This window comes from Trachurus japonicus, chromosome 16, assembly GCF_045865225.1.
Source record: "Trachurus japonicus isolate A0001 chromosome 16, Traja_1.0".
Taxonomy (NCBI): Eukaryota; Metazoa; Chordata; class Actinopteri; order Carangiformes; family Carangidae; genus Trachurus; species Trachurus japonicus.
In genome coordinates, this window is record NC_140922.1 from 16,893,033 (window position 1) to 16,907,572 (window position 14,540).

The following is a 14,540-nucleotide window of genomic DNA, read 5'->3' on the forward strand; positions in this document are numbered from 1 at the left end:
TCCCACGTGACCAAACTGACCCAGTCTGAAGATTACAACAGAGAGAAGTTAAATCAAAGTTACTCCACAACATGTCAGGCTTTGACGTATTTGTGCTTTTAACTGGTTTAGATTAGAAACTGTCATTTACAAAGTGGGAGCTGTGACTGTGTTTTCAGTCCTTGGTTGAAGAGCACTGAACGTCAGTCTGGTGCTCTGCCTTTAAGAATAAAAGGAGACACGAGTGTCATGGAAATAATAATAAATCATTGAATGTATTAATCTCAAAAGGGATAATAAAAACAGCAATAACAAAAATTAAATCATTTTTCCATGTGGGTTAAAATGTAAAATGGATGACCTAAACAAACACAAAAAACTTGTGTATCATAACAAAATGAATGAAAAATGTATTTGTACTTATTTCTGTTCTTTTCTTCACGTAAAGATGCTAAATTTGACATTCATGAGTCTGCATTTTAATATGCTATACCTATGTGTACATTACCCTAATGTTTCCTTGTTATGAGTCAGATATTTAGTTATTGTGTTCTTGCGTTCTGTTAGCATTATTAGAGTTGTTGATGTTCATATGTTGAAAAACATTACAATTTATGATATGAAAATAGCAGGACAGTCATCCCATGTGTGTATCCTCTGGGTGAACTTTCATTACTATGAATAAACTGATGAGTCCCAGACTGTTTTTTGGAAACATGGATATTTAATACAGTAAAGATCAGTGAGGTTTAAATAAATCTGGCCTGGCATTAGGTCGAGAGATCACCGTGACTGTGCTGTTGATACACCTCTTCAGTATTTCTATATTAGGATAAAAGTTTCTCCAACGCAGACAAAAACAGTCATGTGCAGTGGTGATGTTGAGGTTTGATATTCTGAGGTCGTCATTATGCATCACACAGTTTACTCTCCCTGTCTTTCCTCCACCTCTTCTCCTCTGTCCCTCAACCTTTCAACTTCTTCCACCAACCACCTCCAACCACTCTCCAAGTGTGTGCGCGTTGTTGTGGAAAGTGTTGCTGGGATACAGGAGAAGAGAGTGTGCAGACATAAACACTGGAGAGGCTCCATGTTGAGTTTGGCGTTACAAGGCTGTAGCTCAGTGTGCTCCTCTGCTCCCGACACCGTTTTCCTGTTTGGCTTTTGAAAGCTGCAGCAGGACGCTTGATGACTCATCCCAAACACACACACACACACACACACACACACACACACACACACACACACACACACAGTAACTCACAACACAACACAAACGTGGCACATGGACTGGAGGGATGCATGGTGGTGACAGCACATGTGGCACCCACATCCAACATGAGTGTGTTTTGCTGCCTCTTTGTGTCGCCTAAAAGCGCACAATCATGCCATCCGCTTTTCAGCCCCACTAACAATCTGTGGCCTGTCGTCTCCCACTGTCACAGAGATGACTCAGAGCATCACTTGCCGCTGCTGCTGCAGCACCGTGGACTCGGCCGCTTACAGCAGCAGCAGCAGCCCGGCACGGCGGGGGAGGGAGGGAGGGAGGGAGGGAGGGAGGATGGTGGAAGAGACAAAAGATGGGTACGGGGCCGTGAATGTGGAGTAAATGCTCAAAGGAAATCGGAACAGAAGACGACCTGAGGGGCGACCGCCGACAGGAAGTTGATTATGCTGAGCTGAGGTGTGCCTGGTCACCTGTAGCACCACGCGTCTGGCCATAGGTGGACGTGCACACACACACACACACACACACACACACACACACAAAGATGATGTGAAAACCAAAGTGGTTCCCAGTCTGTTTATTTTTGAAACGGGACAATGTTTGCTCATTACAAAAACACATCAATTTATTATTCTGTGACATTCGCAGTTTAAGATGTTGCCTAACATTTAAGATATTCTTAATATTCAAAGTAGGTTGTTGTATTAAAGCAGCGACAATATCAAACACAAGCTCTCTGGACCAAAAACTAATTGAATACTATGAGATGATGAAACTGCTAATGAAACGTTGAAGTCTGGGAGTCACATCTTAATAAATTAAGTGGAGAAGGTGCATTAATGTTTGATTACCATGGGACCACCGGACTGTTTCATTAAGTATGCACAGCACCTTTTAATCAAGCTTTGTCTTGCTAATAAAATAAAATAAGCTAAGGTAAATGTGTGTGCATGCATGTGTGTGTATGATCGTGTATGTGTGTGTGTGTGTGTGTGTGTGTGTGTGTGTGTGTAGTCTCAGGAGATCATTTTCGTTGCTTCCTCTCCACTCCCGGTTTTTTTACTCTTTTTGATCGTTATGATGAATACAATAACTGCAATGAGACAAAGACAGAGGTCATTTACAACAGGAATCAGTGACATAAAAAGTGGAATATAACATCTGACTTTATGATATAATTGATGCTGCATCATGTGCGATTAGTACAACTCAGACTTACTGCAGAATCCCATGGTACCAGCCAAGATCCCAATGGTGGGGCCCAATCCGTAATTGAAGCTGCGACCCTCTGGTGCAATGTAGCAGTAGCCCAGCTCTGTGCAGTTACATACTTTCACTGGCATGTAGAAAGGAGAGAGAAACCCACACGTGCATCAGACACATGCTGCACAGTTTGAAGGATAAACCTGGTTTTAAACTATTTTACTTATCAACAAATCCCATGGAAAGACCAAAACACACAATGTGTCAGTCCATCTGTTATTACTCCTGGTTTTTGGCCGGATAATGTTGAATCAATAAATTGAAACCTGCAGCTGCAGATTCAGGTGATACGTCTCTGCAGGTTCATGTATAAGCTCAGTGAAGCTCTGGGGCTAAATCCAGGAATCTTTGATTCATCACACATGTTTGGTTTTCGTCTTTTCATGGTTTTGGTTGTCAGACTTTTTCCTGAATTCAAATAACTCACCATTGAACGTATGCGGGACTCCCACTCCTGCACTGTCTTTAATGATAATGGAAAGTGGGAAGGTTTTCTCTTCAACTGGTCTCTTCCTCAGCACCAGCTGAGCTGAAGTCCCTGTATGACACACAAAAGGAGAATCCAATAAATAATCTGGATTGACATCTTTTCAGCTGTGGCTGTACCGGCCCGGTGGGTAAACGTACCATCGACAGTGGTGAGGTCCCAGTTTGGTGACTTCTTGGGGTTAGCGAAGGCGAAGGAGAAGGGCTCAGAATAGGGGGCGCTGTCTCCATCGTGGGCCTTGATGATGACAGGCTTCGGCTTCATCATGCAAATGAAGGCCTCCTTCTCTACCAGTGTGGGGTGGTTGTCGTTCACATCCTGCAGCCACACGGTCACAACTCGCTCAGCAGACTGCTCTGGGTTCTCTGTAAAGAGAGATCAGCCGGCATGAAGAGAGGTGAACTGGCCCATAACTATTAAAAGGTAATTAGTAGTTTTTATCCTATAGGTCAAATATCACAACAAATATTATACATTTGTCATAAAAAATAACTATAATACATTTAATTCTTTTGTCAGATAAGAGGAGGAGGGTCAGCCATAGAACTTTTTTTTTTTTTTTTTTAATTAATTGTGTATAAAATGTGTAAATGTGTGTATTCCTGTAGATCTGTATTGTCGGTCACTTGCCTCTATATTATATATTCTTGTGTGATGTATATTTGTAATACTTAAAGATGGTAATGTGGGGACGCAGTGGTTAAAGCGGCCGCAGTGGTTAAAGCGGCCGCCCCATGTAGAGGCTACAGTCCTCAACGCAGGCGGTTCGAATCCCGCGTCGGGCAGACCTTTCCTGCATGTCATTCCCCCTCTCTCTGCCTCCCCTTTCCTGTCTATCTCACTATGTGCTATCAAATAAAGGCAAAAAAGCCCAAAAATATATATTAAAAAAAAAAGATGGTAATGTGGTGATTGGTCACTCACTAGACCGAGAAATAGACCATTTAGCACGCCTGTGAGTGAACAGTAAAACCAGTGAAACCTGAAGAAGCTCAATAAAACTTCAGTAAGTGTAATTTCAGTGTGCGGTAGTTTTTTTCTGATTTTTGATTCACATACTCCTGTGACCAGCACCTGAGTCTTAATCTGGCCGTGCGGAGAGTCAATCCACTTATGGACCAGAAGTGTTTTTGTTAGGACAGAATAAGCATTGAGAAGCTGTGATTTGCATTTCTTTATCATCTCACCCTTCTCAAATGCAATGACAGTGACTTCGAAATTCTCCACGGTCTCTCTGTCCAGCTTCTCTTTGGTCTTGATCTCTCCTGTGGCAGCATCGATCTGCAGCCAGCCACGAGTGTCGCCATCCAATTTGAAACTGCACAACACACACACAACAGGAATTACACACAAAGCCACACACATTCACACACAGTGAAATCGATAGTCTCTTTTGGGTTACCCTGACAGACCAAACAGAAGCAATAACATTCAAAACTAAGCCAGCGCTGATCTAGTGGAACAATTTCTGAGCTATGAAAACTCATGTGTTTGGGCTGTTTGTGTTTCTGTTCACTCTGCTATCAGTCAGGACATCTTGTTAGAGTGGAGGACGGCAGGAAAACATGAACATAGCGTCTCCATTAGGTTTCAAGGAGGATGCTCTGTGGACTGGGTGCGGGTTCACAGTTCATAACAGCTACTGCAGTGAATTAAATAAAACAAATAAATACATTTAACAAAGGGGTAGGGGAGGTGTTGGGTGGAAGTGGCAATCAAATAAATGTAACACTGAGATTTCTTTCTTTCTTTCTTTTTTTTTAAGTATATTTTTTGTTTTTTTGCCTTTATTTGATAGCACATAGTGAGATAGACAGGAAAGGGGGAGGCAGAGAGAGGGGGAATGACATGCAGGAAAGGTCTGCCCGACGCGGGATTCGAACCGGGGATGCCTGCGTTGAGGACTGTAGCCTCTACATGGGGCGGCCGCCTTAACCACTGCGTCACACACCACCCCTAACACTGAGATTTCTAACATACCTCTCACTATTCAAGGCTTATAATCTTGTTTTGAAGGAACTCTACAGAGGAAGTTTAATTCATAATCAGATCATAATTGTTTGGTGACATCACACAGTGGTACCCCCCTCATTACCGGAAAAGACTGAGATAGAGATCAGTAAGGAGGTCAAACACCCACTGTGACCGAGGAGGTGATCGTCAGGTTGCCGCTGCGTCGGATCTCTGACAGACTCATCTGGTCCATGAACACAACCAGGATTGTCAAATGGGCCCAATATAGATTATACTTTAATAGGTGTTGATATTAGTGGGCAAAACATCGAGAGAGTAAATTCAACTAAATTTCTTGGTATCCACTTAGATGAATTCATTAATTTTAAGTATCACATCAAAATATACCAGTTTATTATCTTCCATTTTCTGCTCTCCTTCTATATAGATCCCTCATTGAACCACATATCAACGACTGTCATATAATATGGTGTAACACTTTCCCAAGTCATCTCATCAAACTACCGTCTTTACATAAGAAAATCAGTGGTGCATTTACATGATCTGTTTGCACTGCTCCCTCCGGCCCTCTTTCCCACTCCCTTCATCTCCTGAGGATTCCTGATTTCAACATCTATCACAATGTCTGTATCATGTACCAAGTTATCAACCAACTCAATAAACTCCTATCTGAGCTCATCCCAATCTCCCGTCCCCTGCACACTTACAACACCAGGGAAAAAAATCTCAATTTGGGGAAAAAGCGTAAACTTAAATGTACCAGCATGTGTTTGCAGGGATCTGCAGATTTGGAACGAGCTAGACGGGAATTAAATTTTCACCCTCTTCAAATAAAAACCGATGCTGTATGTGTGTGTGTGGGTGTGCTTATGTGTGTCTGTGGAGTATGTCGATGACTGTGTGTGAGTGCCAGGGGGTGGTGATGAATGGGGGCTGGGTGAATATGTAGTTATGTCGATGGGGAGTGGGGGGTGGGGGGTGTTGGGGTTGAGGGGCGGGTGTGGGTGAGGATGCTGTCTGTTGTTTATTTCCTTATATCTATAAGCATTCTTGCTTCTTTAGGGTTCCCTTTCATCTGTTTGTAAACTGTTCTTGCTTATCATATTTCTCTTAGTACATGAATAAAACATCTGAATCTGAATCTAATGCATAAAGAGATTCCATATTTATTCTTTTATTTTTCAACCGTTTGGTTATTGGCGTCCAAAAGTCTGCATCTACTATTTGTGCCATTGTATGTTTGTGTTTGTATTATGGACTGACATTACCTAGTCAAGTTTTGTAGATGTTGAACTAAACTAAAAAAAAAAAAGCAGTTCAGACGGGGATGCGGAGCAGCTGTTGGTGTGTTTACCTGATCTCTTTGCCCTCTGGGTCCTTTGCCTCCACAGAGAGCAGCACTGATCCCTTGGTGATGTTCTCGGGCACAGTCACTTCCAGGACGTCCTGGCTAAACTCCGGGACCTCGTCTACGTCAATGACGGGCACGGAGACGAAGGCTGTGGATTGGCTGTTGTACTCCAGGCCTGGCATGAGCGGCTCTGGGTTGCGAGCGTCAATCTGGAGTTTGTAGACGGGGGAGGACTCGAAGTCCAAAGGCTGTTGTGTGAGAAACAGGCTGGTTATAAGAAGCAGCAGGAATAAGAGAGGCAGAGTGTTGTTGTTTTTCTGAAGGTCACAGTCTGTGAAGGATAATGAACAGCCGTGATGCAGTCATTACTAACTGGACCTGTACAGTATGTTGTGATGGAACATGTGCGGTCGCCAGTGGAGGTTCCTGTTAGGTAACATGCACTTATTGCAATTGGACTGTAGCTATCAGTGCTGCCAAGTGTATTTTCTTAGGACACTTTCCTGAGATATAAAATTAAATGATAAAAGCTCGATTTCTTCTGGTTATGTGAGATACATCTATAACAGTGGTATAGATTAAATATTCATATTCATCAACCCAGAACATACAACATTCAAGTAAAAGTGTCAAGTGGAATCAGATCGAAATACTACAGCCTGGACAGGTACCAGTATAGAGATACCAGTATTTCACTGATGTGACATATAGAGACAAACAAGCTCACACACTCACACACTTATGAACAATTAAGAGTCACCAATAAACCTAATGAGAAAGAGGGAGAACATGCATCTCCAAACAGGCCCGGGGATCGAACCCTGAACCTAATATATTATTTCATTTAAATTAATCTTAAAAAATAGGCTAATTGTCACACTGGTAATCAGTATATTGTAAATCTATTTAGGTGAAACCCAAGAATACATCACACAAATACAAAACATAAACCATGTGAGTAGGTCTAAAGGATCTCAAATGTTAAAGTAAGGAAATGTAAAGATCATACACACATGTGCATAAATCATGTGTTTGTGTGTGTTTGTGTGGGGGATGTGGAGAAGGGAGACTGTGTACCTTGGCAATGACCACATGGCCGACACCACTGCCGTCTGTTTCCACAGTGAAAACGTCGCCATCGTTGCCAGAACTGATGTGGAACTCGATACGGGAGCTGCCGCTCTCTGGGTCATCGGCATCTGTAGCTCTGATGGTCGCCACAGTGTGTCCAACGGCGGTGTCCTCTGCCAGAGTGTGGTTGCCATACTGCACACAGACGCACACCGACACAGCAACGTGAAGACAATCAGCCAAGCAGCATGAAGAATGAAGACAAGGCGACGAGTTCAAATACTCACGTCGCTCTTCTCAAACAAAGGCAGCTCGTTGTTGATGTCAATGACCTTGATGACCACTTTACACTCTGTGCTGAAGGCTGTGAGACCTGTGAGACAAAGAGTGTGAGTGCTGCAGCTTGGAGTGAAAACTGACTCACATCATACACCGTGTGTGTGTGTGTGTGTGTGTGTGTGTGTGTGTGTGTTACCTGAGTCGCTGACTTTGACATTGAGGTTATAGACCTGCTGTTCCTTCCTCTGCAGAGAGCGCAGGGCCTGGATTTTTCCTGAGGCAGCGTCGATGGAGAAGGTATTGGGTGGTTGTTGGGACACGATGGCGTAATGCAACAGCGAATTCAATGTCCCCTCTTCATCGGCATCATTGGCCAACAGGTCTCCAACCGCGCTGCCTGAAACCACAAGACATGAGCCACAACTTCAGAATAAAAAGCTATTTACCAATGTAAGTGAGCTCCAGAAGTCGTTTAACCTGGATAAGAATAAGTCTTACATGGCTGCAGCACAGAACCAGAGATCTTGATGCATAATACGTCGGCTTTATCAATATTTGTTATTCAGAACAGGGTAGTTTGAACTTGTAATTTGCATTTCTTAAATTGCATTTTTTTGTGTTTGTTCAAATCACCCTCTTATTGCCATTGTGTCTGTTTCTTACACAAGGAGGAATTTCTCACAAATAAAATGAACACATGTTTTTGCAGAATGAAATATCTTTAAAGAGTATTTCTTGGATATTGAACAATAGGACAGATGGCTACCACTGCTCTGAGTCCACATGCACACAGAGTACACATTAACAGTGTGATAACTTCAAAGCTGCTCTTAAAGGTTGATCGTACGCTTGAATGGATGTCGGAGTACTTTGCCTGATAAATGTATTGTTCTTCACTCTGAAGCTTGTTCTGCATAGTCTCTATTTCGAATGTGTTTGAGGCCACATCCTAACCTTTGATGGGTTTTTTTTTTTTTACTAATAATACATGCTTCTTACCTGCTGGCTCATTCTCCTGCAGCTCAAATACACTCTCCTCATTTTCACACACGGGTGAATTGTCATTCTCATCCTCTACCAAGACTTGAATCTCCATGGGTGGATCCACCTCTTTGCCAGTGATGTCCAATGCCGTGACCACCAGGATGTACTGGAAACAGAACCAACTGAAGTTCAAGAATAATCCAGAGAAATTAAAACAAGAGTTGGGGAGATTTACTGAGCAAACTAAGCATAATGTAATACCATGCCATGAGCCTCTCTGTCCAGCTCCTCTGTCAGGAATATTTCTCCATTTGCTCTGATCTGGAAGGGGAAGGTAAGCAATCTCTCCTTCTGCACTAACTTGTAGATGGCATGAGGGTCGTTAGACTGGACCTGGATCCAGAGAGAGGAGGAGAGGTTAATTGATGAATATTAAGAGCAGCAGATATAATGAGTGTGTGAGCTTTTACATGTTGTTTACAAAAACCACACCTGTGCGATTTTCAGAGGATATGTTTCCTTCAAGTTCTCCTTAACGTGTATGGGTCCGGGATTGAACCACAGGTTTTCCTGCACGGCAATGTGAACTCTGGCGTTTCCACTGAGCGCTGTGTCCGACCCTCCTTCCAGGTCCTGCACGCGCACAAACAGGGTGTAGTCTGGGTCCTCCAGGGGGTTGACGTTCTTCCTCCTCATCTCTGACACCACAGGAGAAGATGGAGGTTACAATAAGAAAAATCAAAAGAAAGAAGAAGCACAATCTATAAAGAAAGTGGAATCGAGACTGCGTGGTTTGGAAAGAAGCTAAGTCCCATGGATTTGGCTCGGCCACTCTCCTCGGCTGACCTCGTCAACTCAACACCCAACAACAAGTGACACAGCCAGCGCTAATCTCTGACAGGCGTTTCTTCATTACAGTCACTGTTTATCTACATTAACATCGCCCATAAGTCCGTGTCATCATTTGCTCCAGCTGTTAATACACACGTTTACAGTAATATACGCCGCGAAGGACTGTGATCGCTCATGACTGGTGACACTTTAAAAACACATGTGTCACATTAAACTAAACAGTTTGTGTCACTGTTTCGCAGCTCATTGTGACACACAGTATCACAATTGTTTCTTCTTATTTTTCTTCCAGCTCTTCTTGTTAAATTTTGAATGGATTTTACTCTTTGCTGCACTGTAAAACCTTGAATAAGAATAAGAATTAGGGTGTTGACGGAAAAGGCAAATTTCTTTGGTTTGGTTATCAGAATAGTTGTCCACTTATTATCTGATGAATGAACAAATGATTAGTCGTTGCAGTTTTATTTCCATACACATTGTGGACACAGACCTGCTCTCTCCACACAGGTGTAGAAGGGGTTTTGTTCATAGGGGACCCTCTGGCCTGGACAGTAGTCGTTAAACTTTGTCTTCAGAGCATCAGTGCTCTGATCGTCCCTGCCACTCAGGATGCCCTCTCTGGCCTTGATCAGCTGTTCCCCTGTTGAAGGACAAACATACATGAATTATGTTTTGAATTATGCTCCCACACATCACATATGCATTCCCATATAAGTGAGAAGAACATCTCTGCTGTCACAGGGACATCCTGTGTGAGAAATGAGATACAAGTTTCCCTCACAGCGCACAGATGTGTGAACACAACAGGCATCTTCAGACTCATTTCCATGCTCACACACACACTCAAAGTAATCAACATCACGCGACACATTTAGGCAATCTGCCTCCAATCAGTGTTAATCTTGAGCACACAAGATGAGCTGTGTAATCTGGATTTACAGTGTCACTATACTGCCAGATTACAGGCAGAGATGGACAGATTAGAGACTTTCCCACGGACACTCCACCCAGTTCTGTGCATCTATGTCTGGCTTCATGTCTGTGAGTTTAGTTGATGTGTGAAATGACATGTTTGTGTGTGTGTGAGTGTGTGAGAGGCACCTTGCTCTGTGGTGGAGATCTCTCCAGTGACGGCGTTGATCTGGAACAGGAGGACGTGTTGTTTGGAGGGGATCTGGCTGACCAGGCTGTAGCGCAGACGAGCGTTAGGAGTTTCGGGGTCGTCCTTATCCAGCGCAAACACACGGGTAAATGGGACACCTGGAACAACAGCCCGAACAGATGTTTGAGTTTTACAGAATTTTGTACTAGGTGGGTCACAACAGGGAGGCACAGACACTACATGACCGGATCTCCATTCTTACACAGAGCAGAACAGAAAAACTGCTGAGCCTGGCCTATGATTGATTTACACTTAGCTCTCAGTCATGTTACAAAATACAGGCAGTTTTGGGGTTTCAGGAAAAGTGTCCTACAGACTGATAAGACTGATCATTTGAAAACAACAGTTTAAAGATTGTTGCGAAGCAGTAACTCCGGACTAAAGATTCACAATAATGGATTCCCTGACTTAAACATTTTCCATTTTCAGCAGGTTTATAAACACAATATTGAATATTGAAATCCTGGGTTGCCCTGACAGCAGGAAATCAATATAAAAAGCTTTGGTCACACACACCTGCTTTATGGTTTTCTTTTACCACCGCTGTGTATTCACTCTGGTTGAAGTATGGAGCATTGTTGTTGACGTCCAAAACATTTATGATCACCTCAATTGGACCATCCACTACTGTCTCACCTTGCAACGCCTCCACCTGGACACACACACACCCCAATAAACGTATGAGTTATATCGCAGTGCGTGAGTTTCAGTTTCAGTTCATTATCCATGTGGACAGACATTACCATGATCATGTAATGATTATCTTGAGACCAGTCCAGAGGTTTCTCCAGGAAGAGCCACCCATCATTTGAAATGTGAATGTCGTCTTTACCCTCTCCACTCAGCCTGAAATGATCCACACTGGGATTGTTCACCTGAAACTATGGAGTCAAAGACGGGAGGGAGAAGACACAACATGAGTCATTTAAAGATTTTCATTTAAATACTTGAGAGAAGAGAAGCCCTCACAACCTCTTATGCTTGAATACTGTTCTGTAGACGATAGTGGGTTTGAATTCTTGGCTGGTATGCAGTAATGGAAGAATTACTAAAAAAAAATTACTTTATGAAGTATTAATACAGCTATGTAACAATACTAGAAAAAAAACATTGCATTCAAAATCACACTCAAAAACGAACAGAAGTATTATCAATAAAATGTATTTCTAAAAAGTAGCTGGCCATTGTGATAGATATATTCTGTTAAATACATGATCACAGTGCATTAATAGTGCTTAGCTGGTATAGTAGCTTAATGTGGAGCTAACTGATTCACATTTTCTTCATTAAGTTAATTCGGTTCACTGTTTAATCAGGCGCGTTATGAGATAATTTGAGGTCTCACTGCACAAGTTTGTTTCAAGCTTTACTCTAATTTTTACTTTTTTTGTGAAATACTGACTAAAGCAACCACTTCTTAACCCCCTTTTTTTTTGAAGAATAAATGAATAATAAGTACAAAAAGTACAATATTCCCCTCTGAAATACTGTTGAGTAGATGCATTAAGTGACAGAAAATGTAAATACTCAGTATTTCAGTAAACACTTTGTGACTTTGCACCACTGCCAGCATTTGTGTAATACCTGATACATGGGATATGGCACTGGTGTCCCCTCTGGCACATTCAGCACCACGTTCTTAAACGGGCCTTTCTTTTCCTCCAGGTCCTTCCCAGCAGCCTATCAGAGCACAGACAGACACAGAGGTCAAAGGTCACTGAATACAGCACAGGGCGAGGTAAAATTGAGCCTGTCACACTCACGCCCACATTTGCCCTTTACGTTTAAGCGAAACTGCAGCTGAAAGCAGTCGGGTATCGAAGGCCGGTTATTTATTGAACCAAAATTACAGGACGGGTGGGCAAATTCATATGTTCAAGCAGAGGACGGGGGAGCAAAGTCTACAGACACACTAACAGTTTAGCAACACATTTCACTTTTCAATCAGTTATGAAAGGTTTTCTTGGACACATTTCTTTAACCTTACAGTTTCTTTCTACAGGATGCTGAAAATGCTAAAAATAAAATTTCTCTTGTTCCTCCTGTCCCAGAAATTGCATATGATTACATCTAAGAATTAATCCACACTGACTATTTCACAGACCTTTTAACAGGTTCACGTGTCAGAGTATTTATGAATATGTATCGAAGGAGTTGGCAGCGCTATGTACTCACAATGCTGAGCAGGAGTGGGAGCAACAACAGATGCACCGTCGGTGTCATGATCACAGGCTGAGGAAGGAGAGGAAGAGCAGGAGACAGAGGAAGAGGAGGAGGGGGATGGGAGTGGAGGAAGGAGGTTGAGGAGGCAGAGAGGTGACACGAAGAGGAGGACTTGAGTTACAAATTTAAATTTTACAAAGTATAATATTCACATTGCGCCTCTATAAATGAATGTAAAATAATGAAGAGTGGATGGGAATAATTATTACTCCGTTCATCTAGAAACCTTTAAACCCAGAGTGTCTGAGCTGAAGTTAACCAGAAGTTCAAAGAGTTTAAATAAAACAAAAGACTTGTTGCATTTTTCAGGTTTTGTTTCTCTTTCTGTAACTCACAGCCCAGTGGATATGATGCAGCTTATAATCTTTACATTTTTCTGATCTTGATATTGATATTCAATAAGTCCGACATTACCTGTGTAAAATGACATACTGAACAAATATATCAGGAACATGTTGATAAATGTTAAAGTCTGAGGTTTCCTGGGCTGAGTGAGAGAGAAGGGTGAAGTCAGTCGCCACAGAAAGTGAAGGTGACATTGAGTGCTGGCTAATGACCTTTTTGTAGTGCAACACCCTTTTTAATGTCACCAACATCAATTAACGTTCCTTATTAGAAAAACATGATTTCTTTTTTTTTTGCTTTGTTAATGGAGCTTTTTTCTATCATTTTTCAAAATTCTGAACTTTACATTTTCAGACAGACATAAAGACTGGTCACTGTTGGCATTAGCATTCGACAGCTGTCTACTTAAAACGATTTAACTGACTCCCAGTGAGAGAGATATTTCAAATTGAGACATTTGCAGTGTTTGGCCAACAAATGGTGAAGCTGTATGATACAATGGATTGGCCCATGCAGGCCCTCTCTCTCTCTCCTTTAATGACTGGGTGACCTTTGTCAGTTTAGATTTCCTCAGCTCCTTTGACACCAAGTCTAAACTCCCATACAGATACTTTCACCCCAATGGCAGGCACAGAGAACAACCGAAGGAAGCCAGAGAGAAGCGATGTTTGGTTGTCAGATGTGTCAAAACCAGACACCGAGGCCCTGCCAAAGTCAAGTCAAGATCATAGAGCTGCTTCAACAAACTTAAAGCATCCAACATGACAAATACAATCTATGAAAACCAACAGATGCAGTCCTGTTTGTGCCCAACTCACATCCTAAAAATCTTCTCCAAATACCAAACAAATCCAAAAGCAGGAGCCAGGAGAGTTGGGAGACTTACCTTACAGGAGATCGAGTGAGAGTCACTCCTCAGACTTCACAGTGATCCCAGCAGTCCCATCCTCGCCTGGTAAAACGTTAACCAGGGGGCTAAACCAGCAATGTTTTATTGGATCTAATGATTGTCTAATCACCCCGCCGTCATGTCGAGCTCAGCCAATGAGCAAGTAGCTGACAAGACAGAAGGAGAGAGGAAGAGGAAGAACAGAACAATGGCACATACAGTACCTTAAAAGACAACTCCACTATCGCTGATATCAACTTCTGATTTTAACACATTTTAACACTCAGATGCTCATAGAAAAGACATTATTGATCTTTTACTGCAACAAAAAGCAAACAGGTTCAAAGAAACTCCTCAGTGTTTGTTGAGATTTGTATTTTTTAGGCCGCATGTGTGTGAACTGTGAACAAAAGGAGCAAAACTAGAACAAAAAAGAGCATAATATTGGGAGAA

General features: G+C 42.3%; 1 protein-coding gene across 3 annotated transcripts; it reads right to left on the minus strand.

Moving 5' to 3' along the window:
* Nucleotides 1-1,769: 1,769 nt before the first annotated feature.
* On the minus strand, nucleotides 1,770-12,956 carry cdh17 (cadherin 17, LI cadherin (liver-intestine)). 3 transcript variants are annotated; one of them, XM_085802196.1, is made up of 19 exons: nucleotides 12,806-12,956; nucleotides 12,215-12,310; nucleotides 11,374-11,511; nucleotides 11,147-11,282; nucleotides 10,570-10,728; nucleotides 9,959-10,108; nucleotides 9,109-9,314; nucleotides 8,878-9,009; nucleotides 8,632-8,782; nucleotides 7,829-8,029; nucleotides 7,641-7,717; nucleotides 7,360-7,548; nucleotides 6,286-6,530; nucleotides 4,145-4,275; nucleotides 3,098-3,322; nucleotides 2,898-3,008; nucleotides 2,427-2,543; nucleotides 2,222-2,300; nucleotides 1,942-2,177 (listed from the first exon to the last, which is right to left on the minus strand). In XM_085802196.1, exons 1-18 carry the CDS (start codon nucleotides 12,851-12,853, stop codon nucleotides 2,224-2,226), a joined length of 2,589 nt encoding a protein of 862 aa, XP_085658322.1. In that variant the 5' UTR covers nucleotides 12,854-12,956; the 3' UTR covers nucleotides 1,942-2,177; nucleotides 2,222-2,223. The 3 variants fall into 3 exon arrangements, with proteins under 3 accessions (XP_085658319.1, XP_085658322.1, XP_085658321.1); XM_085802195.1 differs by having other exon boundaries at nucleotides 1,946-2,185; XM_085802193.1 differs by having other exon boundaries at nucleotides 1,770-2,300.
* Between the last annotated feature and the right edge of the window lie 1,584 nt (nucleotides 12,957-14,540).